Genomic DNA, 25,586 nt, shown 5'->3' with positions numbered 1-25,586 from the left:
AAACGGATCTCATGTGAGAACCAAACTCCTCTGGCAATGCGTGCTGTAAGGTTTCGGGTGTGAGGGCCTACCTGAGCCTGTCGGGGTGGTTCTGCATCAGCGATGCCTGGTTCATGGCCTTCAGCCAGGTGCTCATGTCCTCCTGGGTGTCGGTGCTGAAGTAATACGTCCGCATGCCAGTGTGCTCTGCCTGTGAGCCAATCACAGAGCTCTGCTTGTAAATGTATGAACGCATACCGGTGTGGCTAGCCTAGAGGAAAAGAGCAGAGGCCAGGTCAGATTGGCTGCAGGAAAACAGAGGTCATCTGGACAACAGTGCAGGGGTCGAAGAGAGAGGGCAGCATGCTGTCCCATGGCGGGGTAGGGAGAAAACATCAATGGCGACGCAGGCACTGACCAATGCAGAGAGGGAGAAATCACACAGTACGGTGGCACAGACATAAATATCAGGCACTTGGGTTCAACAACGGCCACAACCTTCACCAGCGTAAGGAAGGATACATTGATATGATGGAAAATGGGAAATAATGAAGGCTTAACACAAATTATCCTTTCAAATTGTTTACCTTGAGGTCTTTTCACTTAGACACCTACTTTACAGATGTAAAAGCTGCTACAGCGTTGGATCATGAGATGCCTGGAAGACGTCTTTTAGAATAACTAATGACATGAACAACGATAGCTCCTAAAAGAGAAAAGAGACTGGATTTCTTGTAGTTTAATGAACCAACAAGCAGAACTAAAAGGGTAGAGAGACCACAAGCTTCGTGGTGGTGTTAAAGACACCAAGGTGTTCTTGTATTCGGCTCATTTTGAGATGGAGGAAAGACCTTCGTTTGCCTTCCTACCGGGAGGAAAAGGTCTGCCCTCGTCTCAAGACGTTTGGAGCCTCAGCTGCTGTGTTTCAAAAGGGGAAAAGTATAGAAAGAGTGATTTGCTGTTTTAGTTTTCTCCAGACCTAATGTTTTGTATCTAATTACAAAGTTACATTTTTGGTCTCGTCTGACAGTAAGACCTCATTCCCACATTTAAGAACCTCTACTAACTTCTGTTCAACATTAGCCTCACTTCTCCACTGACTTTAGATTTGTGCAATAATTGTTGAATTGACAGACTCTCCCTCCTGACGTAGATGTCTGGAGCGCCAATGAATTCACCATGTACGGAGGCCCAGATAGGTCAACAAAATGCAAAAGTCACAAGAAAAACAATAAAGGCCAACATAACAGCAAAAAGTTTCAACGCAACAAAAAGTTACAACGCAACAAGAAAATGTCACAAAGAAAAAGCTGCATCGCAAAAAAAACAAGTCACAAAGTAACAACAAATACCATAATATAACAATGTCACAATGCAACAAGAAGAAGCTGCATCACAAAACCAACTTGCTATTAAGTAACTGATGCTGCAACACAACAAAAGTCAACAAAATAACTGAAGTCACAACATAACCAGTCACAAACTAACAACAAAAAAACAAAAATCACAACGCAACTAATAAAAACGACAACACAACAAAAAACCAATGCGGAAGTTATGATCTGACAGAAGAGATGCTAACAAATTTAGCATCACTTCCGATTTAGCATAATTTCTGTTTCAGAATAAACAGAAATTATACTATGGCTGCGTTGTTCTGAACACGGCGCAGGTTTCACTGTTATCTTGTAGCTTTTGCAGCTGTGCTGTGAATTTTTTCATTGTCCCCTCTGGGCCACCGTATCCATGGGCAACTTGGTTCCATCTCTGATTAAATGCTCTCCTTACTGAGTCTTACCATTTAGACGGATGGCTTTGGTGGGTTTGACGTTATGGATGATGGATGGTGTTTATCTTCACAATGCTATTTGTTCACTAATGCTCTTTAGCAAACTTTTAGTGGCGTATCCATCAGTTGTACAGGATTTTCCTTTCGTTTCCTTCTCTAGAATAATGCATTTATAATTGTAATGTGAAAATATTCAAGGGATATGAATTATTTTGCGCAGTGCTACATCTGTAAATGGATGTTGTTGTTCTGTCTCACATCCACACCTATTTTGTGAATAAGCGACACGTCGCTTTTGGCGGTGCTAAATGTTACAGTATTCCTCCCGTCTTTTCCTCCACTGTCCCAAGTGGCTCCAAAGGATTATTTCTTGCGGCTCTGGGTTCAGAGCCATCTCTTTTATCTCCCAGGCTATCGCACAACTGAGAAACCCACAAGAAGAATCTGTTTTGAAAAAGCTACTCCGGTTGTGTAGGTGGAAACGGCAGGAAAATAAAAAAAAACAGACAACGCAGCAACGAGTAGAGATGGAAAGCAGGGGAGGGTGTTGAGAAATCTTTTTTGAAAATCGAGAGTGTTTACGGCTGCCGTGGCAACCAGCTCTTCAAAAGAGATCTGCAGCCTCCCCGTAGGTCACTGTGCCAAGTCCAGAGAGGAGCCTCAAGAGGTGGATACCAAGAAGCTTTCTGATTGAAAATCCATTAAGAATTGATTACAGGCTGAGAATATTCCAGCTTCACCACTCGAATTGATGCCTGTCTACTTCTAACTAACTTCAGGAACACGAGAAACACGCCAAAAAACAAGCAGAACCAGTCGGAAATTTAAGGAAGACCTTCTGTGTAACAGCTGCTGATTAATTAATAGTCTCTAAGTGCTTTGTATCCTTGATAAATAGGTCTTTGTTGTAAATGTGGGGTTATTAGTTCCCCTTAGAAGTCGGGCTGCACTTCACTGAGCCCAGCTTTTTAAAGAATCCACTTTCCCTTTTCCTTCCTTCCTTCCGTCCTCCACCGTCTCGGCCGCTGAGACCAGCAGACAAACGAGAGTCCTCTCTCGAGAACAGATGCATGTAAATGAAAAGTAATTAAACATAGAATCTCCCGTACTCTAATTCCTTCTCTGAATAATGAATGCAGGACAGCGGGGGGGTTGTACAGCGCTTGGATCCACTTTGGCTGCAGTACAGACATTTTCTCTGTTCTCCGGTTCAGATTAGAAGACGAGCGCGTTTCAGCAGCTTGGCTTTCTCGTCTTTCAGTGAGCAACCACGCCGAACATTACGCCCACATGGACGCTTTTAACGTACACACCAAACACTGGTGGATAAAGCAGACTGTCGCCCCTGCTGTGTTACTGTAAACTCTAAATAAACCCTGGCAAAGGAGCCGACAAACGCGCACGCGAACGCCGTGCTCGTTCACGTTCACTTCTTACAGAGCAGCTGCCCCGGCCGCTCACGCAAACTTAGCCCTGATTACGAGAGAAAAACGCTTCGATATAAAGCTCCCTGGCTCAGCATGCCCAAAACACGGGCTCTGAACCCGACACTTCATGATGTTTTGGAGCTGATTGCGCTGCTGGATCGACCCAACCGGGACTGGATAACCTGGAAAAGCACGCCTGCTCTGTCAGGGTGTTCAGGTAGGCTTCACATCCGCGCACTGACAATTAAAACTGGGCAAAGGTAGGATTTAATACCTTGTCTTTGTCTGATGATTGTTATTTTTGAAGCTCATTTGTATATCATCCCTGACAGGTTATGTGAAAACCTGCATTTGAAAGATAAATCTAAAGACCTTTTAAAGACCTTTATGAATGAAATTTAAGACCAGTTTCACGACACAAATCTACAGTATTCACCATCTTAGTTCTACGTTTTTTTTTTTCCACAGAATTCACCTTAGCATCTTATGGGTTGGCAAATGGAAATTAGCTATTGCAAAGCCAAAATTTGAACAGCTGCTTGTTCAAATGTATTGATAGCCAACTGTCAATACATTTGAACTTACCCATGACAGACGCAAAAAAAAAACTTAGCTAGCAAAAGCATGCACATTAGCAGCTAGTTAGCAGTAGCCTCAACCGCCTCGAAGGCAACAAAGACATCTGAGCATGACTCAAACTTTAGTCTGACGGAAAAGAGTTTAAATTATCAAAATTTAAGACCTGTGATTAACATATTTAAGGCTAACTTACATTTTTAAAATAAATTTAAGACCATAATTTTAGATTTTTTAATTTAAAATATTTTAGGGATGCGTGATATACTCCTATTTTTATGTTTGTGACTGTTTCTTCAGTCAGCCAAAGGTTCATCTACTACTGACTTGGGTGAATATTTATGCAATCTACTTATTTTATGTTAAATATTTCTTTTATTTTATTGTTATTTTTGTTTATTATTTTATTTGTGGAAATCGGTTTTCACATTGACACAGGGTGTTTTTTGTAAATGTTTTACCAACCCCCTCTATCCCCCAAAAAACAAAAATCAATTAAAAAAAAGACTTTTTAAAAATGTATTTCTTGACGTAAAAAAAGGGCAAAACATCCAAAGTTTTAAGAATGTATTTTGGATGCACTTTATAAAAACACATCTTTATAATCTGTGAAGTGTATTTTATTTAAAAAAAAAAAAAAACCCTAAAAAACGCACGCACTTTTTATTCCTTGAAAATTAAAAAGGCAGTTATTTAATATGAGATCTCTATATCTACCCTTTTGTCAACATACTATTTTGGTGTTTGTACCAAAGACAGTTGTAGGCAATTTCTACAACATTGGTGTTTTTCTATAATTTCAAAGCCATTCAATAGAACTGCTTTTTATTGCAGGCCTCTTTTCTATGTATGGGCCCAACATTTCAGATTGTTTGGCTAAAACAGATGTCTGAAAACATCAGGATGCTGCCCGGATAAAAAGCACCAATATTACGAATCACATTAGGGCTTGTTATCTCCAGAAGCCGAGGCATATTAAGTTAGATCAGAAGGCAGTGGAATGGGAAGGAGGCTGGTTAGAAATTACGTCTCAAACACCAAAAATAAACTAAACATTTCAAGGAAAGCAAAAGAGCATCCTGAGGAAACAGCTGTCAAAGCGCGCCTCCTGACTCTCCATCAGCTCCCCGACAGATGGCCTCTTATAGCTACCGAGACAGAAGACCGGGTGAAAAGTCAGATGTTTTCACACGTGCAGCACCGCTGTGCAGAGGCATGAACGGATATTTGTACTGTAAAATGTTGCACATGTAACTTTTTAAACGCCCTAACCTGACCTCAACTCTGAATGTGCTTCGACTTTAACACGGAGGAAGAAACAAAAGTACTAAAAAAACAAAAACACAGTCAAAAAACAGGTACATGCGCCAGACACCTTCAGCAGACGATAAATAAATAAATATTAATAATAAAAAAAACGAGTCCGTGGCCGCCTTTATCAGGAACGCTGAGAGGGTCGTTGAGCTTTGAGTGTGCGCGGCTAACACACCCACACACTGAGAGCTCGCGCCGCTCTGTTTGGATGCGCGTGGGAGTTGGTGACACTTTTAAGTCGGGTTTCTGATTATCTGCCTCAGCACCAGTTTTGTTTAATTGTGTTTGATGAAGCAGAGACAAAAAAGGAGAACAAAATCCCACCGTTCACTCTCTGTCGTTTTTTCTTTTGAGCCCCTTTTTCACAGGAACAAGCCTTTATCAGTTCAACCCTCTGTGTCCTTTCAAACGCTTCCTCTCATTATTTTAGTTTAGTATTTTCCACTCTGAATCACTTCCTGCCTTTTTCCGTGTCCACTCCTGCCGCAGCCTGAAAATATCGCTTACGTCTCTCCCTCTCTTTCTCTCTGTCTCTCTCTCTCACACACACACACACACACACACACACACACACACACACACACACACACACACACACACACACACACACACACACACACACACACACACACACACACACACAAAAGCTCACAATGGTGCTCAGTCGTCGCCTTCGGACAACCGCTGACAAACTCTCGATTTTTTTTCAGGTGCTATTTAAAGAGTCGCTTGTGTTCTCACCGATAAGCCACAGCTGCCAGAGCGCCACAAAGCTCCGGATAAGTTACCTTCTCCCCAACCTGCCACCACGAAAACCGGATTTAAACTGGAAGCACTTAGACGGAAAGCTTGTTGGTGTTTTTGGCTCTGCACGGAAACAGTGTCTGGTGTGTAAAAAATATTCATGTTTCAGCTCAAGAGTGCAAAAACACACAGAGATTCCACGTTGTTAGCCAAAATGGAAACGCTTGGAAGCACCTTTAGCAGCAATAATGATGATAATGTTCTCTGTATGACCTTATCATCGCCCACATTGTGGAGGAGGAATATTTGCTCACTTTTGTTTCTGCTCCTCTCGCTTTAAAATCCATTTTAATCCCAGCTTAATTTAGAATGTTTTAATTAGCCATGGTAGCATCTTAATTATTTAATTTTCAGCCATTTTTGTTGTGGATTTTTCTGCTGTACTTGTCCTGTTAATGAGCCAATTTGGGCCAAGCTTAAGGTGTTGGAGCGGACCAACTCCCCATTTGACTTTACAGTTCTTCGGTATTCAGTATTTGGTGCTCTGGTTAAAACAAGCCCTCATCATCACTGTCCACTACTGCATTACAATGGAATGACGTGTTTTTGCTGGTGTGCTGTTTTTATGACAACGAAAAACGGTGGTGAATGAATGTTTACTTTGGACAACAACAAAGTAAACATAAGTAAAAGAAAAAAGGTACATCAGTCTGTGGATGTCGGACAGTTAACTGCTTAACAGGAAACAGTTTTCACATCCAACTGTTTTGTATGCAACACCGAACCGATGAGACTGACGAGGACTGACGCTCTCTGAGCCGCTCCAGCTGCGTCTCCATCACAAAGGTGTGCAAAACTTTGTCACTATTGCACTAGTGTAGAAAAAAGCCTCCGCGATTTTGCAAACGCTGCGTTTTCTATAAATAAGAAACACAATTGAAATCACATGTGAAAAAGTGTCATTCTTCTTTAATCTCCTGGGTGATAAATTGATTTAATCGATCAATCAGGTTTTCTGTTTTAGAAGATTTCATTGTTAGGGCAATCTGGATTTTTTATTCATCAATGCTCCCCTTAGTCTACCTAAACCACCATCTTGAGTAATATAAATATGACCTACATATAAATTAAATTCTATAAATACAGGCCTTATTTTTTCTAAGTCCTAAAATGTCAAACCTCAACAAAAGAGACGTTTCTCATTAGCGTAACTCCAGAATATAACAGCTTTCTCATGTTCAGATTTAGAACTACTTTCTTATTCTTTCCCTTTCTGCTACTTCCCAGAGAAGTTGTGTGACAAGTTACAGGCAGCAGATCTGACAGAAGAAAAACACAGTGGTCTGGCCACACAGACAAACACCAGGAAGATCCATTATGTAACAACAGGACAAGGTGAGGTAAAAGAGTCAAACGACGATAACAATGACAAATGAAATCAAGATAAGGGCGATAACACAGACAGTCAAATAAAACATCAGCCGAAAACAAACACGCTCCTCTCAAGACATGCATCAAAAACACAGGAATATACGCAGCCGTTGTATATTCTCCCATATTTATAACCAACAAAGCCACAGCGACAGCAGGCGACAGGGATGAGGAAGGGTCACATCTGGCCAGAGAGAGAGAGGGAGAGAGAGAGAGAGCCGACACCACAGCAGTGGAGTGAGTACCTATTTATGGGCGGGCTTTCACTGGACGGCTCAACACACTCACAGGGAGGGAGGGAGGTCCCAGCCAGGCAGCCGGCCAACGGCAACAAGAGAGGGGAGAGGGTTCGGTAAATAGAGGGGCAGGGGGAGCATGGACGGGTGGGGGGAGCGGGGTGTGATATGCAGCTGACCGTGGATGTGCTGGAGATGGAGTTTAATCAACAAATACAACCAATCAAATGTGTTTGTTTCTCATTGTAGTGCAACATGGCGACCTCGTTCCAACCCCCTTCTGCTGTTTTCAGTATCAGAGTGTCTGGAAATCCTGCTGAACTCAAACTGAGCAGAGTTTGGTGGACATGAACCAGATTCGTGCAGAAAACCTCGTAGGCCAAATGAAAGAAACCCAGGCTTCACAAAGCAGACAGCCGTTTCATTTTGTCGTCCCCTGAAAGACTTTGGACTTATTGGATTCAAGGGTGTTAAGGTGAAATTAAACAGGCAGTTTTAACACTTTATAGGTATTTGATTGATTTAAGAGAGTTTTACCTTGAAGAGATGGTAAAATTGAAAAAAGAAAATTGGATATATTTTAGGAAAGGGGAAGAGAAACAGCAATACTGTCACTTTACTGGGAAAAAAGTACACTAAAAAAGATATTTTATGTTTTCTAGAGAGGCCAAAATAATAAGTAAACTCTCCAATATTTGACCTACATTATAAGAAAATAGAAAAAAAAACACACAATCTAGAACCAAAGAATCCAGACGACTTGTATCTTTCATTGCAGTGATTATACATGAAAACTTAATATAATGATAGAAAGAAAGCACACATTTAAAAACCTTTGCTTTCCACATTTCAGGGCCTTAGAAAGTTCATGTAAATGGATCAAAATTGAACCTTAACAGATTCCACACTGTCACAAAGTGGAAAAGCGTTTTGTGTCACGTTTGCCTTGTCGTGAACAGAACTCAGCAGACAGATGAGCAGATGATCCCGTCCGGCCAGAAGTATAAAACACCATTTATCTCAGGCTTTAATTAGGAACAAGGTGCAAAGGCTGCAGGTGTGATTGGCTCTGAGCCTTCTGTGCCAAGGCGTTACCACAGCAACTTGTCATAACAACTCGGGCTGAGGCAACCGTTTGGTTTTTATGGGCTTTCACCCTTCGAACAAAAACAGCCGTGACATGTAGACCCTCCCACATGAGTCTGGATGGATTCGTAGAAAAACGAGCATCTGCTCATAGTGCTGTCAGGCTGAACTGTAAAGACAAACAACAGTAAAAAGAAAAAGCTGCGCCTCGGGGAGCCGAGAGGCTTCCTGCCGTTCGGTGTCGACAGAGACACTGACAGACAGACAGTCGGCTGTAATGGACGCTGCTCCAACAGGTGGGGGTGTAGGGGTAGGTAAAGATGTGGTTAATAATCCAATCTGTGAAGCACAACTAGAATAGACTAAAGACATGAATGCACATAAATGTGAACCTGTGTGATAAACCACAAAAATATCTCTTTATGGAAATGCTTATCTATCCGTATGTTGCAGAGACATGCAAACGTGTCTTTACCTCCTAACTTTCCCCACATTTTAACAAATTAGGACATCAGTGTTTTATATTTGAATTTTATGTGAAAGAACAACAGAAAGTAGTTCATAAAAATGGAACAAAATCAATTTGTATTCAAGCCTCTTTACCCTAACACCTCAAAATATAATATGTTGGAATGAAATACCGTCAGAAGTCACCTAGTCAGTAAATACACTCTTCCTGAGTTTCACTTTATCTTACCATATTGAAGATGTTAATTTTATACTCTGTTTTATACTCCATAGATCTTGTTTTTATTGAAATGTGGAAAGAAAAAAATTTGAAAAGTACCAATTTAAATTTTCTGGCCCATTGTCGTTCTTTACAAAAAGCCTGACCTCCCCAGTCTGATTTTGGCCAAACTTGATTTTTGTTGTTTGAAAGTTAAAACAAGACAAATTTACTTTTTTGAGAAAAAATGTGGCTAGAGGAATTTGAAAAGTTGCTACAAAGTTTGCAAAGTTTTAACTAACCGAGAGCATCAATAAATATCAGTAAATATGAAAATGGAAGCTGTTTGGGGAGTTGAAAAGTTTGTGAACCCCTGCACTAAAAAACTTGCTGCTGTAATTACAGAAAGTGTTTCTACAGCGTATGGACTTTAGGAAGCTAGATCCAAAAGCCACACACTTAAAATCCAAATAAAAAACATCCAGGTTTGTGATCGTAACATGACAACATGTGGAAAAGTTCAAGGGTTATAAAGGGCAATTTGCTGTATTGTCGGTTAGCATGAGCTTCTCAGGCTGAAATGACAGAAATAACTCAGTGGAAACTTCTCAGCTTTAAATAGCAGGAAGCGCACATGCATTTTATCTCAAGTGGTTCCAGTCGGAGGAAAAAAAAAACATTATCTGTCAGTCAGGATGGAATCACTTTCAACCGGCGGTCATGACGCACAGCATCAAGACGGTTTATTTCTTCTTGTTGACGTGAAAGAGAAACCCTGCGATTCCTTTTTACCGCCGCTTTTGAAGTTTCGATGATTTCGTTCAGTAAATTGTGCGCTAGCCGACTTGAAGAACATTAGAGAAATGATGAGCTGAGAAATAATTGCTGCTTATTGTTATTACAACAAAACAACAAAACATTTTCATCTTAACTTTAAAAGAAAAACACAATCACATTAGAGCAAAAAAAAAAAAAAAAAGAACTACCAGGCAGCATAGAAAGAGTGCCGACAACAAAAAGAGGCGTACCTTGAAGGCATACTTGCGGCTGATGTGATCTTCGGGGCCAACGGGTGAAATGACATAGCTGGGCAGAGGAATACTGCCCAAGACCGCCTCCTCTCTGCTGTCTGCAGAGAGAGAGAGGGAGAAAGTGAGTGAGGGAGTGGATAATCAGGGCGGGGTAGGTGAGGGAAAACAGAGATAAAGATAGAGAGGAAAGGAAGGGGCAATAAAATAAGTATCACTCATCACCCTCTAATTTCACGCTCCTCCTGCCACCAGCGACACGACGCTCTCATGCCGTTGCTCCATGTGCCAGAATCTAAATGAGCAGCGGAGTAAATGCTAACCATCCACCAAACATGCGTTTCTCCAGCCTTTGACCTTTAACCTTAACCCTAAACTTTTGTCTTAACGCCTAAAGCTGTTGCTTGGGGAAAGATGTTCTCACATTTTTAAAAATATCGCTCTATGCTTACAACTCTGTACATGTTGGCTTTCCACTCGGTATCGTCTCAGAGAATTACAACGCTACGTGTGTTTGCATGTGTGTGTGTGTTTGGTGTGTGTGTGTTTGCATGTGTGCGTGTGTTTGGTGTGTGTGTGTTTGCATGTGTGCATGCGTGCGTGTGCGTTCAATGATTGCTTCATTGTAAAATTCACTGCTGATATGAAGGAATGTGCTCATGCCACATGTCCACATCTCCGAGTGTTTGGATGGACGGTGATAAGGTGACGCTGTAGATTACACGGGCAGTTGGGTTGAAAATAATCCAAGGTCGTTTGGAGGACACATTCCCCACATGGTGGACGAGACGATGGGAGCCACCTTACACACACACACACACACACACACACACACACACACACACACACACCCACACACACACACACACACACACACACACGGAGCAAACCTGATCAGCTCAGAGTTAAATTAAGAGTTATCTAGTACCTAGTTCCATTTACTTGAATAACTTGAGTACTTTTTAATTTTAAGAGCCTATTTTTTTTGCTGCTGTTACTTGAGTAAGATGTCTGGCTCCTGTACCCACAGTGAGAAACTTCACAGACCTGCTGCTTTTGTTAAAGTTTCAGAAGATTTTTTTATTGAAAGAAACTGACTTGGACAAATGTTTCTTTTGCTTGATTTTGTTATTTTAGAATTGTAAAACTTTACATTCTGCTCCATCTGATGATGCTTCATCTGTTACTTGAGCCGCCTTTTTACCAAACACTTTTAAGAGTATACACTTCACTCTTACTGAGGCCTGTCGCAATAAATTAGTTATTGGCATGATAACATAAAATAAGCTGAATAATTTCCATTTGTGTGATTTATCATTTTCATCTTTTCTCTCTTTTTCTACCAAAAACTGGATGATAAAAATCTTCAGCCCCTTTCTTTGGAGGACAACTTTATTTACAGAGACTTCATGATTCATTTTATTTGTTGCTTCTGTTGTTTTGTTTTGAGGCGGGCTCTGATTGGTTATCTAATGGAACTGGGAGCACTGGGAGAAGACAGATTGTCTGTCTCATCACCTCATATGGTTACGACACAGTAACAGTTTCAACAAATATGTAAAAAGACATAATTTTTATAAAAGTTACACACCGCAGCTTTATGAATTATTGAAGTACTTAGCTGTTTATGATCTTTCTTGTATTTTATTGTTTAAAAAGCGACAAATAAAAGCAAAAACAAACGAAATCTAGAGCCCTAATGGAAACCAGTACCCACGACATTATAGAAAGACCAACATGTGTTTGTGTTCGTGAACACACGAGATGAAAGGAAATGACGAGCGTACCGGATCAAGACTTTTCACTTTGAGAGCAGAAACCTTTGAACTGAAAAGAGACAAAACTGAAACTGTGGCGAATCGATGCCACCCTGCTGCCGAGGCGACTCCCAAAAGGATCAGTCAAAAATATACGGAGATGGCGAAGGAGCGCGCAGAGAGGCGGATTAAGACAGGAAGAACGACAGAGCCCAGCGGTTAGTGTGTGATGTGTGTGTGTGATGTGTGTGTGTGAGCTCTTGTCACATACGTGTTTCACTAGGAAAAATCCAATTAAAGGACGCCAAGACTGATTTACTGCCTCCTTCGTCAGTTCCACTTCACAAAAACAATCAGAGCATGTCAAGCTGTCGGCATTTTTCTACACAGTTCATACAAAGTCAAATTTGTGACATATACACTGTTTTTTTTTTTTTTTAATTTAATTTAATGTAGATTGACACACAGAGTTCTGGACCAAGTTGGTACCATCACAACTAATCACTGACAAACTCAGGGATTTGCACTTGCAAAGTTTTCCAACTTAAAATTTCATGACCGATCTCAGCAAGCAGGCAAGTGATAATCAGAATATAAATAGTTTTATCAAGAAATATGAATGAAGGATTAAAGAGAAACTGGCCGCGGAATCGGACAATTTTTGATTAAGTTAGCTATTTTCATTTTTAGCAAGTTGGGGGAAGTAGAAAAGCAACACCGCAAGAACACAACATGTTACCAATTATTGTCTAGTTTCTAGAGTAAATATCTCAGTACACTTGAAATAAGACAAAACTAACTTATAAGACACTTTTTAGCAAGAAATAGGAGATTGCTTAGAGTAAAAAAAAAAAATCCTTAATATTGATTTAAAAAAAATACTAGCTCGATTGGCAGATGAAAAATGTTAGAAGTGAAATAAATCTGGAAGTAATACTTCCTAAAAATAAACATTAAAGGAATATTTACTTAAACAAGCTCTTACATCCGGCTAAAAAGTTACTTGTAAGTTAGTTTTGTCTTATTTGAAGACAAAACTAAATATTTGCTCTACAAACTGGATCAAAAGTACTTGGTAAGATGTTGTGTTTTTGCAGTGGATTGCATGCTTCCAGAAAGGAAATTATATATTTCTTATGGAGGCGTGTTGGCTGTTGGTTCCGACTGCTACTTTTAAACAAATAACAGGAAATTTGGTGTATTTATGCTCTGTTCTTTCCTTTTTTCCATCTAACTTGGCAAAGTTGAAATACTGTCTAAAATTCCAGCTTAAAGCTACACGTTTTTCCTTCACCACGTTTTTTTATTTTTTGGTTTCCATTGACACCCCTTACTTATTTGATCATCAGTTTATTATGTTTTTATAGTTGTATACCGTGTAAAAAACAAACTGTTTTGCTCATGTTAGGTCTTGTTGCACAGACTCACCTTTGTAGTAGAAAAGGCAGAAATCAGACAAGACAAACCACTTCCTCTTCCAAAGGCGCATCCCAGAGCTGTCCTGCAGAGAGGAAACAAGAGGCAAAACAATCATGAATTATAATAATAATAATAATGATAATAATAATAATAATAATGTACTGCAAAGTCCACAGAGTGACGGAAGCAAGAAATGAGAATTTGTGACAAGACCAAGCAGATATGGAGAGAAACCGCCTTTATTAGAGGAAAAGTGAGCCGGACACCAGTAGAGAATGTTTACAGGCTCGCTGCTTCGTTCCACTGCTTGTTTCATCCTGAATGTTCGCCTGCTAAAAATGGAGCCATTTAAAGAGGAGAGGTGACACAGCAGAAGCAGAAAAAAAAAAACCCTCCAACCTCAAACAAAGTTATAAATACTCTTCCCATTTGCTCAAAATGTAGAAAATGTGTGGTATCTGCGGTGTGGGCAGATGAAAGGAATAAAACACACTCTGTCCAACTGGCCACAGGGATGCTGACCCGAGTGTGAGGTACGAGGCGTTGTAATTGTGATATAGGTGTCACGCATAGTGATGCGTGTGCCACTGTTTGCTGCCGTCTTGATTCTCGTCGTCTCGCCGTTTGCATCGTAGCGAGGCCAGGCGTCTTTCCGGCGGGGCGGTGCCGAGCGCCGGTTATTTTAAGGAGAACTTTAAATAAGCAAACACTCTCCAGTAATATCCCAACTGCGATCAAACACCAGGTGCTCCACATTCCTAAAGTACACAGAATAAATCAGGGAGGAGTAAAAGTGGGCCGCGGAAAAAAGCCGAAACTTTACTGACCCAACTGGAGTGGAATTTGGTGGAGAGGGGACATCTGTATAATAATAATAATAATAATAATAATAATAATAACAACAACACAGGTGTAAAGGGATAATAATAATACATGTTTCTCAGATTCGCTGCTGGTCAAGATGGCGATCCAATCAACAGCAGCTTGACCCTGTATCATCACGGTTACAATGTAGTCCAATCAAAGTTCGGACACCAAAGTGTGGCCCGAGAGCCATTTGTGGCCCTTAAAATGATTTTGTTTGGCTGCTGAACTCAAGAATGGTAAAAAAAAAAAATTTGGCCAACAAAATAGAAAATAATTGATGATCCGAAAAATGTGGAAATTGGCAGTCTTTCTTTTAATAAGACAAGAGTCTGAAAACGTTATGTTTTTGAATGACATATAAATTTCATAAAAACATTTATTTTTAAAGATGCCTATCTAAAGGTGCCTATCATGACACCTGTATCATATATATGCCTATATTATGACATAGCTCATGGCTCTGGGGTTCCCGTTATTTCACTGCTTTAGCATTTCCTGCATTTGAATCTGCTTTTTTTTTCCATACACAGTTGTGCAGTCACCATGCATCAATGCAACCATTGATGCATGGTTGAGATATTTCAACCATGCATCAATTCCTACCAACATTCCACAGTAAGTATCGGTGTTAGTTGTTGGCAAACACTGCTAAGCCCAAAGATACTGCACAAAGATATCTATAATCCAAAGAATGATAAAGGAATGGTAAAGACTAACCTTCATAAAATTGTCAGACAACAGGGTGATGGTAAGATGGTTCAAAAGCACAATAATGCTCAATTTCTTTCTCATTTGGTAACGTAAAAAAACCTGTCCAATTTCATCCCAGTATTATTGTGGTGATGATGTAAGCAATGACAAAAAATACAATTTAAGAAAATCTTTGTTGGACATAAATCAGATATAGTCTGACAGGTTTCACCAAATGAAATTTAACTCTTTTTTATAAATGAAATGTAACACCTACATTACGACAAAAATGTACAAAAGAAAATTTTGTATTTTATAGAATAGTGTCAAGCATTTTTTCCCAGAATGCAACAAGCATCTTATGGTCTGGCAACAGAAGTGAGCCAGCGGCGAAGACATTAAATCTTCCTGTCATTAAATCTTTTAATTGTTCCTTTTTCTCAGTCTGAGTCTTTCCAGATTGAACTAAAATAAGTCCCGAACATGAGGAAATGGACTACAATATTTGAGCAGGGGGGTCGTCTACCTGTTTGTACAGCCATCCTCGGACCACCACTGGGACGTTAGGATTCCTCTTGATGGATTGTTCTCTTTTCCCAAAGTTGTGAGTCTTCCCACTGGATCGAGATGCCTGCAACACACAAAACCCAAACAACCAGGGATAATTCAGTCAGTCAAGAAATCTTTCCATGGCATCAAGGTAACTTAAAAACAGGCTCTTAAACCAATACAGTAGATAAGCACGTTCATTTTAGCTCTAAATGCTAAACTTCTGTATCTAATCTGTGGTTTAGAAGTTGAGATTAAAAGGAAGACATCTGACTTCATCCGAGTGGGATATAATTGGCGCTCTGCTCTTAATCAGAGCATTCAATCTCACTTACAGCAGCCCAGCACGGGCCTTCATCCACGCTATCATTATCTCTTTTTTTTGATACCTCTCCTTTTCTGCCCCAATTGTTGCCTAATTATAGTCATTACTTGGCGACAGACAATTTTCTACCTGATTTCTGACAGTGACACTCACTGTTGCTATAATATTTGTCAAACAAAGACAAAACCTCTCTATCCTGGGAGAGAAGGAGGACTGAAGTGAAAGTCAGAGGTTTACACATCTCTATATGGAAAAGTACATAGAGAAATCAAAGAAAGTGAGTCAGTAACTCTGAGAATCAATGGTGACTGCAGTGTATTATATTGTATGTCTCGCAGAAGTACTTATACCCCTGAAATGGTTTCAAAATTTCATCTGCCTTTTTCAAACTTTTGTAAATGGCAAAGTCTGAAAATTTGTACAACCTTCTTAACGACAACTTCAGCTAAAAGTCTTTTGGGCTACAACTTAAAACCATTTTTCCCACCCAAATTATTCCCACCATTCAAAGCAAAACAGCTGAACCTCATGCATGACTACGTGTTTATTTAACAGGTTTTCAAAGAATCACTGGGCGAACAGACAATATTAAATCAGTAGCATAAAATGATAGGAGGTTTGCAAGTTTGGATAATTGCCCTGCGATGGACTGGCGACCTGTCCAGGGTGACCCCGCCTCTCACCTGTTGACAGCTGGAGATAGATACCAGCACCCCTGACCACCCCAATGGGATAAGGGTGCACTACTGGCTACTTGGCTGCTTCTCAGCTTAATGTTCTTCTTTCCATTTTCTGATGTTTAAATTGGCTTTTTCTGATGTGATCTGCATGTTGGGAGATTGTTTTATAACCTTCCACTGACTCAACCTCTCCACTTTCTCCCAAACCTGCCTGCTGTGTCCTTTGGTCTTCATGATGCTACTAATGTTCTCAACAACCTCCTAACAGCTGAATGCTGGGATTAAATTACACACCATCTACTGTTTATGTCACTCCTAAAGGTAATTGATTGAGCTGAATTTTATTTAGGGGTGTTCAAGTAAAAGCGTCTGTATACAAATTCATTTATTCATTTTTATTTGTACAAAACTGCTGACAGGAAAGTTTAGTGAGTGACTCTGTATACTTGTCTGTCGGCGGTGACAGGCTCTGGTGATGATGGATGAGGCCAACATGCTATGTATATGAAAGATAGCTGACAAAGAGCAAGCATTCCTTGCTAATAATAGCATGTGCGTATTGAAGTGCCTGTATCCTCAACAGATATAATTTCCCTTGAGAAACTCACTTGTGCGGCTGCAGTGCCTTCACTGAGATTTAAAAGAGAATCAACTTGTATTTTGTAAGAATCCAAATCCAAAGGAGAGGAGACAGCAAAGAGGAGGGTTAAAGGAAAAACGGAATTAAATCTAAATAAAGTGAAAAAGAAAAAGGAAATGACAAAACCGAATCAATCATCAAAATTTAAGTTGTTAAAGTGGTTGACGGAGAATCGTTTTACTCTGATTTAAAGTCAGTGTATTAACATCAAACCAGGTATTTCAGCTCTCCTCGAATTGGTTGTGAAGTGGATTTATGTTCTTTACACAGCAAAATAAATGTTTTGGTAATCTTCAGACAGTATAAAAACTTTACACACATCACTGATATGAAAAAGGAACAACATTGTTCCAAACACTCAACCCTGAGGAACTCCATGTAAAAATCCCAGCAACTACCAATCGGCATTGTCTGTTTTGAACACACTAAAATGTATTTTCACTCTAATGTACAAAAAATTAGACTGTCTGAGGAATAAAGAGTGGAAATTATTTTTATTTCTAAGTGATTGGTGATTTTTTAAAAATATCTAACGTTTTGCAGGTTTTTTGTGGAAATTTTATAAATTATACCTTGTGTTATTTTTAAAAACATTTTTACTTAGGTAATACTTTAGCAATATAACTATAGCTCAATACATCCTACATGTTATCTAACTTGTACACTGATCATAAAATAACTTATCTAAGCCTGGCACGATCAGTTTTGCTGGACGATAAATTGTCCCAGAAATTATTGCGATTAAAAAAAACAATATTGTTTTGAGATCGTTTTCAGACACCATCATGTAAGTTTGGTTTCTTGTAGGCCAAAAACTTTAATTTTGTAAAAAACAATAACTTGACACTAAAACTGGAAGAAATTTCAAATATTTAAAATAAAACGTGATGAGCAAAAACACTAAGGAAAACAGAAATAAAAAACACACAGCAGAGACCATAAATGAAATGAATCATGTAAATAAAAGTTGCCCTTCAAAAATGATGATCAGAATGTAAATTGTAGAGCTCAATTGAATTTATCATGCGATTAATTGATTAATTGCTTATAGTGACAGGCCTATAGTATTCTAAAATCTCAGAAGAAAAACTTCATTCCCCATCAGAGCTGGAGGTGAATGTTTGTTTGATGTGAGCGTGAATGTCTGCTGTTCCACAGCTGGAAAGAAGCAAACAGACTCACTAATTAGAGCGAGGCTGGTTGGCCAAGCGAGAAGACAATACACACAGAGACACTACAATATCGCCATGCGGTAAATATTAAGCATGTTCATGTGGCATGCATTGCCTCTATGTGTGTGTGTGTGTGTGTGTGTGTGTGTGTGTGTGTGTGTGTGTGTGTGTGTGTGTGTGTGTGTGTGCAATGCGGAGGTCTATTTTTAGGCTAAGGGTAATTTTGTGGAACAGCCACTGGTCCCTGCGGCGCGGCAGCATTCTGTCTTGTAGGTGAGTGACTGAGAGTCTAAACAGCTACTTATTATGTGAGTGGCACACAATTAGGCGAGCTGAAAGCCAAGAGGGACCGTCCCGAGACCACACCACTGCCAGTTTAATTCCTCTGGGCAAAGTAATTAAACAAGAGTAATGCCTTCCCGTCCCCTTCAGAGCTCTTGTTTGTGATGCACTTACAGGAGTCGACCCTTAATGTGAATCCCGACTTGCCAGCTGATCGGGGGACAAAGAGTGGCAGCGTGGAGGGAGTCTGGGTTCCTTTAGCAGACAGAGTCACTGGCCAGGTAGCTTCTTGTACAACAAAATAGAATATGCAGGTTTAAAATTTTGGGTTAATAAAATACTAAATTATTTTTGAGCTGATTCGCAATTCCTCTTGGTAGATGAGCAAAATACAACAGGAGTTACACTTCTGTAGCTTTTTGGACTCAAAAGGAAAACCACTTAAAAGTAGACCCTCAGATGTATGTTTTAATTTTCTTATCTGCATCTCATGAGCTTTTATCTCACTCTCTTCGAGAGGTGATGGGAACAGAGAGATGATGAAAAGAAATTCATCTGTCGTAGATGCAAAAGGCTCTTAAAGAGCTTTACCTCGAGGCTACAGTAATCATAAAGAATCTTCCTATGTATGGCAGCTTAACCAAAGATGCATTTTACACAGGTATAAATGCAAAGAAATAAAATATGTTTATTTATAGTCATAATTATTAGCTAAATAATCAGACAATATGTCAGATTTACTTTAAGCATCCGTAATGCCGAGGTGAGTGCAGCACAAGCAGAACAACTGTGTAGCAAAGAGATCAAGTAAATTATTGGGTCTAGGCTCTGCTACTTATAAATATTGTAGAAATCAGTTAATTTATCAATTATTCTGACAATTGATTAATTTGCCAAAAAAAAGTGGAAAACATTCAGCTGATTTTCCATTTAACATTTTTATAATATTAGAAATACATTTAAATATGAAACTAAATAATTAAATTGCTTTTTAAGATAATGAAATTCACATTTTATTGCCTAACATGCAGTAGCATAGCATTCCTTTAGTGAGTGCTTGCTCATTTGTAGCAAAGTATAGAAGTGCAACTACAAAAATACTTCAAGCAGCAATTTGTGAAAAGGCTCAATGTCAGTGTACAACTAATCTGCTGAATTAAATTTTTTTGATTGACGCATTAATAATTAGCTAACAAAAGGTTCTTAACAGAAGATTTTTTTTTTACAGAGTTTGAAGTTGGTGAAGCTAAAATAATGGCACTTGAGGAATTTTAGGCAGAACATATTTACATTTATTTAAATCTTAAATGGAAAATGTATATAGTTTTGTAAATCTTGTCTTAGTTATTACTTTGATGGTGTTATTCTTTTAGCAAATGGCCTTTTTTGATACTGTGTACTCCTGTTAACAATTAATTGATAGCTAAATTAGTTGAAGATTATAGCCATAATAGATTCATCACAATTAATCGTTCCAGCCCTAACTGGGTCATTGTTGCCACATGACGTATGGCATTCACCGAAATTCCACATGGCACCTTTATATCGCAACTACCAGGCCATAAAATTTGTCAACATTCCCAAAAAATTCTGTGTTAGCCCAGATTAGCTAAAGCGTTTCTCTGAAACTGCAAATGTAAAATAACTGGGGTAAAACTGCTTTAAGAATAAGCAGCTTCCCTTTTCTTCATTTTTTAAACTATCTCATGTCCGTCTAAAAAGCTTAAAAGTTTAATATCACTGATGACCGCTAAGCAACTAGTCTAATTCGATGGACATCTAAATCCTAAAAACGGCTGTCGTTGACAGCAGAGTCCGTTTTTCATTTGATTAGACGCTCGTTTCACTCGCATCGCCCAGTCTTTCCCAAAAAGACTTTCATATTTCAAATATACAAATTCAGGTCTCTGATGTGTGTCTACTGTCATTCCTGGCTCCAGAAACACCCAGATGGAGAAATTCAAAGAGAAACGTTTCAAAGCATTGATGATGGAGCTTCTTAAATCTGTTCGTTCCCGTCCCATCAAAGCCTCCCGTAAAAAGGCAAGAAGGACGAGGCTGGTGGACTTGATCTGTCTCCATGCACCAGTTTGCATCTGACACCCAAAGTGACTGTGTGTGTGTGTGTGTGTGTGTGTGTGTGTGTGTGTGTGTGTGTGTGTGTGTGTGTGTGTGTGTGTGCGCGTGCGCGCGAGCGCGCATGTCTGGGTTTTCTCGGAAACAGGCCGCCTTTAAAATACTTGTACTCAAATGAAAACAACCATTTTTAAAAGTAGTTTGATACTACCATACCATCAAAGCTAAAGAAGAAGCTAATAATAATAATAATAATACCATATCAATAATGATGATGTCATTGTATCACAGCATTTAGAACCAAGAGTGATGGTCCAGGCTTCGCGTCAAAACTACTTAATCAACCAGCAGTGTTTTCTGAACAGTTTCACTAGCTATCAAGGGAAATTTGTGTTTAATCTTTCTTACAACCATCTGACTGGCAGTGCACATTGGCCATGCAATAACTCATTTTGCATGATGATTAACTGTCCCAGTAATTGTTGCTCATGGAGCATTGAAACTGCATTCCTAGATGAATCAATTGGAAAGCAATGCAAACTTTAAAGGAGAAGTGACTTCATATGAAATAAAAAGTGCACCGCTTTTCATTTTTAGGTCTTCGTGTTACATTTTTGCAGTACTCCAGCATACATGGCAAGTTAGTAAACATAGTGACAACAGGTTTGTTTAATGTGAGGTAGTTTTTTTTGTCAAATTATCTCTTTTTTTCTAAATGCTTAAACTTAAAGGTAAAAAGTAGATAAACCATGTACTACGTTCAACATGCTTATTTCTTAGGCTGGAAGATGTTATTTTTAAACAGTAAGGCAGGGGAGCTGATGAGGCTTATGAATGCACCAAAACAAAAAAATAAATAAAATAAAATCCAGAACATGCAGCAGGGACCCCTACATGTCACTTTGATTAATCCCATTCCTAGATATTATGAAGGCTGCTTTAGCTGAGGAGAGAATTGTGACACATTACTCTCGGAGGGGAAGTGGGTAATTTCTGTTTCAGCACACCCTCTGATGCCTTGTCAGGGGAGGAATAGATATGACTTATTCAGACGGCAGCTTTCAAATCGAGATGGTGGTGTGCTGCGTGAGAGGGGATACCAATGATTCATCTTCTTCTCCCAGACAGGCCTCTTTCTCCAGAGTTGTTCTCGTCAGTGTGGGCTTTATTTTACCGCCATCTGATGACAGGCAGGGGAGTGATGAGCCAGAGCACCTGGGACGGCCGCGGGGCCGATAAAACACTGGGCTTGGAAGCCGTGATTGGGCGTCTTGATGGATGTCTTGTCATCTGTTGCGCCTTACTCGATGACACGAGTTCAATGTGGGTCCCGCGGCACCTGTTGACGGAGCCGGAGAAGCCGGAGAAAACGGAGCCGGAGACGAGGGTGTTAAAGCGTAAGAGATAGAGTAACAGGAGCAAAAAGCCTCGGCGGCATCTCTGCTCGGCAAAGACGGAAGGGCTCAGGACCTACGCGTGATCTGAATCGGAGAGCTTTAACTTCGAAGCTTGTTTAGGAAATTCTGTGACGTTCGCAGCGAGTCAAAGTTTACATTTATTTAACCTTAAGTGAAAGTTAATAAATGTGCTGTGGTGTGTGCTTTTTAAGTACCTCACAGTTTTTGGCAGAAATCTGACGCCGTACATGAAGCAGTGAAGTGAGCCTTTATATCAGACATCACAAATTCACATCCACACCGTTTTTCGAACTTCCATTTGGGTTTCTAAAAACAGACGTAGATATCAACTGAGCTGCACCGTTTGTAGCCAACTGGGAAATTCAACTGCAGTAGCCAGCCTCCAACCCAAAGAGGGCAGCACTAAGACAGCTTAAGACCAAATATTACAAGATTAAACACTTTTAAATGTCACAATTTGTACAGCATCAAATGACAGAACCTTATAGCTCCATTTATACAGCTTCTCTCCACAAACAAAAAAGCTGATTTTGGGTTTAGTTACTGAGCCTCAGATTTCTGATCAACATTCACGTCCAGCCGACGTAAAATTGTCCAATTCGAGGCACCTGTTGATTTCTCCATGTCGCTCTTTGTTACACGTGGACAAAGTTACAAACATCATGTTCTGGCCGACCGCAGAATGTCACAAAAACAAGCAGGTAACTTATAGAAAAGCACAGACATGCCCACCAACCTTGGAGGCAGAGGTGGAGTCCACGGTGGAGGAGGTGATGGCGGTGGAGGCCTCACTCACAGTGGTGCTGGAGAGCTGCTCAGCCGTGAATCTGGACATCATGCGAGGACCCTGCGACCTGCGCACACACGCAGACACACACACACACACACACACAAAGGAACGAGTGTCAGACTGCTCTGCCCCGGAAATAGACAGCCGATTAATTGAGCTACAATCACACTTTTGGTTTATGGAATGTCGTTGGTCTGCTTAATCTACAAGTGCTCCACAAAATTCAAGCTCTATCTGCTTTCTAGGTTGTAAAAGCCATCCCTCCGTGGCTGGTCGACAAGCAGCAGTCAGTTCTCCTAGTCTGGAAGCAAAAGCGGCTGCCAGTTTGAATATCTGGGTAGAACAGGCTGCCAACCTCTCACACTGCGACACTTAAAGCGACCCGACGGCAGGATGTGTCACTCTCACGCTAAACCCACACACACCTTGAATGGCAATGAATGGAATCTTTCCAATGAATCCATTTCCTTTTTTGTACCAACACATTAGTGTAAATAAATTGCCTCAAGCAACTGGCGCGTAACAGGAAGCAGATAAATGGACTGTGAAGTAAAATACAAGAGCGCACAAAGCAGCAGGTCGTGGTATGTAGCTTTATATGCTAAGCTAAAGCTAATCCAGCCTTGAGACTGGAGAAAAGCAGAGACTAAAGACTGCTTCACAGGCTTTACAGAACAGACAAGACAAATGGAAGCTAATGAAACACGGGATTATTGTCTACCAAGGAGCAAAGGAACCAAACATGGCAGATCCACAATTCAGTTTTTATGCTCCAACAAACTTCTTGAAAACTGCAAAACTACCAAAACACTGAGTAGCTTTAATTAAAAAAAATAATAATAACTTTAGATTCATAATTGCTGGAACACTGATCAGTTTATTTGTTGTATATTTCCTTGATGATTTAGATGATGGCATTTGATAAAATGTAATGCATCTTAATTGGTTACTGTGTTATGGATTCATGTTGCCAAGTGGTTTGAACTGCCTTGTTCTGAAATGTGGTATACAAATGAAACTTGACAAAGTTTGACTTAAAGTGTGATGATAAACTATGCGGTCATCAGCATTTCTTTTGTTTTTGCTTTTTGTCAAACATAGATGTTGCAGATCATCAAACTAGACTGGTTTCCAACGACGTAAAAGCTAACCAAACTAGCAATGAGCTAATAGAAGTGGCTCCACCATCCTTGGCAGCAACAACTTTCACACTGTCACTGACTGCCTAGCAACATCTAAGACCACAAAATACTTGGGTGTACTTCGTTCTGCAGAGGTCTGCGACTCGCGACGTACTCAAAGCGGACGACCACCGGACATGACCGTGCAAAGGTCAATTGTAAGACCACTTAAAGGTTCTCCGTGTTGCACAGTAAACAGTGCTCACATTGAATAGTTTCGTATGCGACACGGAGCTGATGAAGTTGTGCTGGTGCAGAATGTGGGAGTCTTTACTGCCAGGCACTTCAACTCCAGTTACTGAGGGCCAGTGTCCCTTACATGTGTCTTTGCTTCAACAAACCTGAGTTAAATCATTGGGTCATAAGCAGGACTCTGGAAATCTGACTGAGAAAGTAACTGAGCTTTTTTTTGATTCAGCTCTGTTAGCTCAGAGACGCATCAACAAGTCACAGGAAGAACCAGAGATGAAGACTCCAGTTTTAGTGAGTGAGAGCATGACTGCAGTGGCTTTACTACTACTTACATTTAATAATAATGATGATAATAAGGAGAGTTATGCCTTACCTGTCTATTTCTTACCCTGCTGCTCTATCAGAAGCTCTTTGGATTTTTAATGGCAATATTCTTTGCCTGTGATTTACCCTTTGTATCGATTTTACAAATCAATTATAATCAACAAAATGTGGTATTTTTGACAAAAAAATGTCAAAAAAGAAAACATTTAATGTCAATGAGAAAACATAATTTCTACAAAATAATGACAATGAAAATATTCAACATAAATTATGCTGAATATTTTATGTTGGGCAGATTCAACAGAGCTCCAGAGAATTGTAGTCACATCACAGTGAGTGGACTGGAGTGAATATTTACGCAATCACTTAATTATTATTATCATTATTACTTATCATTCTTTTTTGTTTTTTAAACAGTTTCCACTTTAACAACAAAGGGATTTTTTTGTACATTTTCTGGTAAAAAAATGTTTTAATTATGCTGATTCTGCCAGTAGCAACAAAATGGTAATGCATGCGAGGAGGGAGTACTTTCTATAGGCACTGCACTCAAAGCCTTTTCATTTTTCACCGACAGTGACAAATGAAGTTGGATGTTACTTAGATCTTTGACGGAGAAAAAATACTTTTTGAGTTGCAGTTAAATTTTCATCGACGACCTTTGATGTAGAAAAATCATATACCGGAGAAACATATAATTTTTCAACCAATTAAAATGCACAGAAGCTTTTAAAAGCCATCTGCTAAAATCTGCAATGCCATTTTTTTTTTTTGATGAATAAAGTTGTCAAAACAGGCAAAGAGATGTAAAAATCTGAGCAGCAGAACTGCCAAAAACAAAAAGGCAGATTTTTCAGCCTAAGGTGAAGTAAAGCTTCATTTGAGCAGCAGTGTGTGAGAGGGTGGACCGAACTGTACAGATGCAAGCTACCGGACAATAAAAACGG

General features: G+C 39.7%; 1 protein-coding gene across 4 annotated transcripts in view; it reads right to left on the bottom strand.

The window, feature by feature from the left end:
- Window positions 1–25,586, bottom strand: part of LOC106922992 (pleckstrin homology domain-containing family A member 7-like) — a 140,449-nt gene that overhangs the window by 30,419 nt on the left and 84,444 nt on the right. For all 4 annotated transcript variants that reach the window (XM_088006550.1, XM_088006551.1, XM_088006552.1 and 1 more), the window contains 5 exons: window positions 22,889–23,006; window positions 15,537–15,641; window positions 13,463–13,535; window positions 10,278–10,378; window positions 72–250 (listed from right to left, as the gene is read on the bottom strand). In XM_088006550.1, the coding sequence (XP_087862676.1) occupies window positions 72–250; window positions 10,278–10,378; window positions 13,463–13,535; window positions 15,537–15,641; window positions 22,889–23,006 (576 nt within the window). The remainder of the gene's footprint in view (window positions 1–71; window positions 251–10,277; window positions 10,379–13,462; window positions 13,536–15,536; window positions 15,642–22,888; window positions 23,007–25,586) is intronic.

The sequence above is a fragment of the Poecilia mexicana genome, unplaced genomic scaffold (genome assembly GCF_051168715.1).
Source record: "Poecilia mexicana isolate PSO_F unplaced genomic scaffold, ASM5116871v1 scaffold_6, whole genome shotgun sequence".
In the NCBI taxonomy this organism is placed as follows: Eukaryota; Metazoa; Chordata; class Actinopteri; order Cyprinodontiformes; family Poeciliidae; genus Poecilia; species Poecilia mexicana.
The sequence above is the reverse complement of the archived record's forward strand: the minus strand, read 5'-3'. Positions and strand labels throughout refer to the sequence as shown.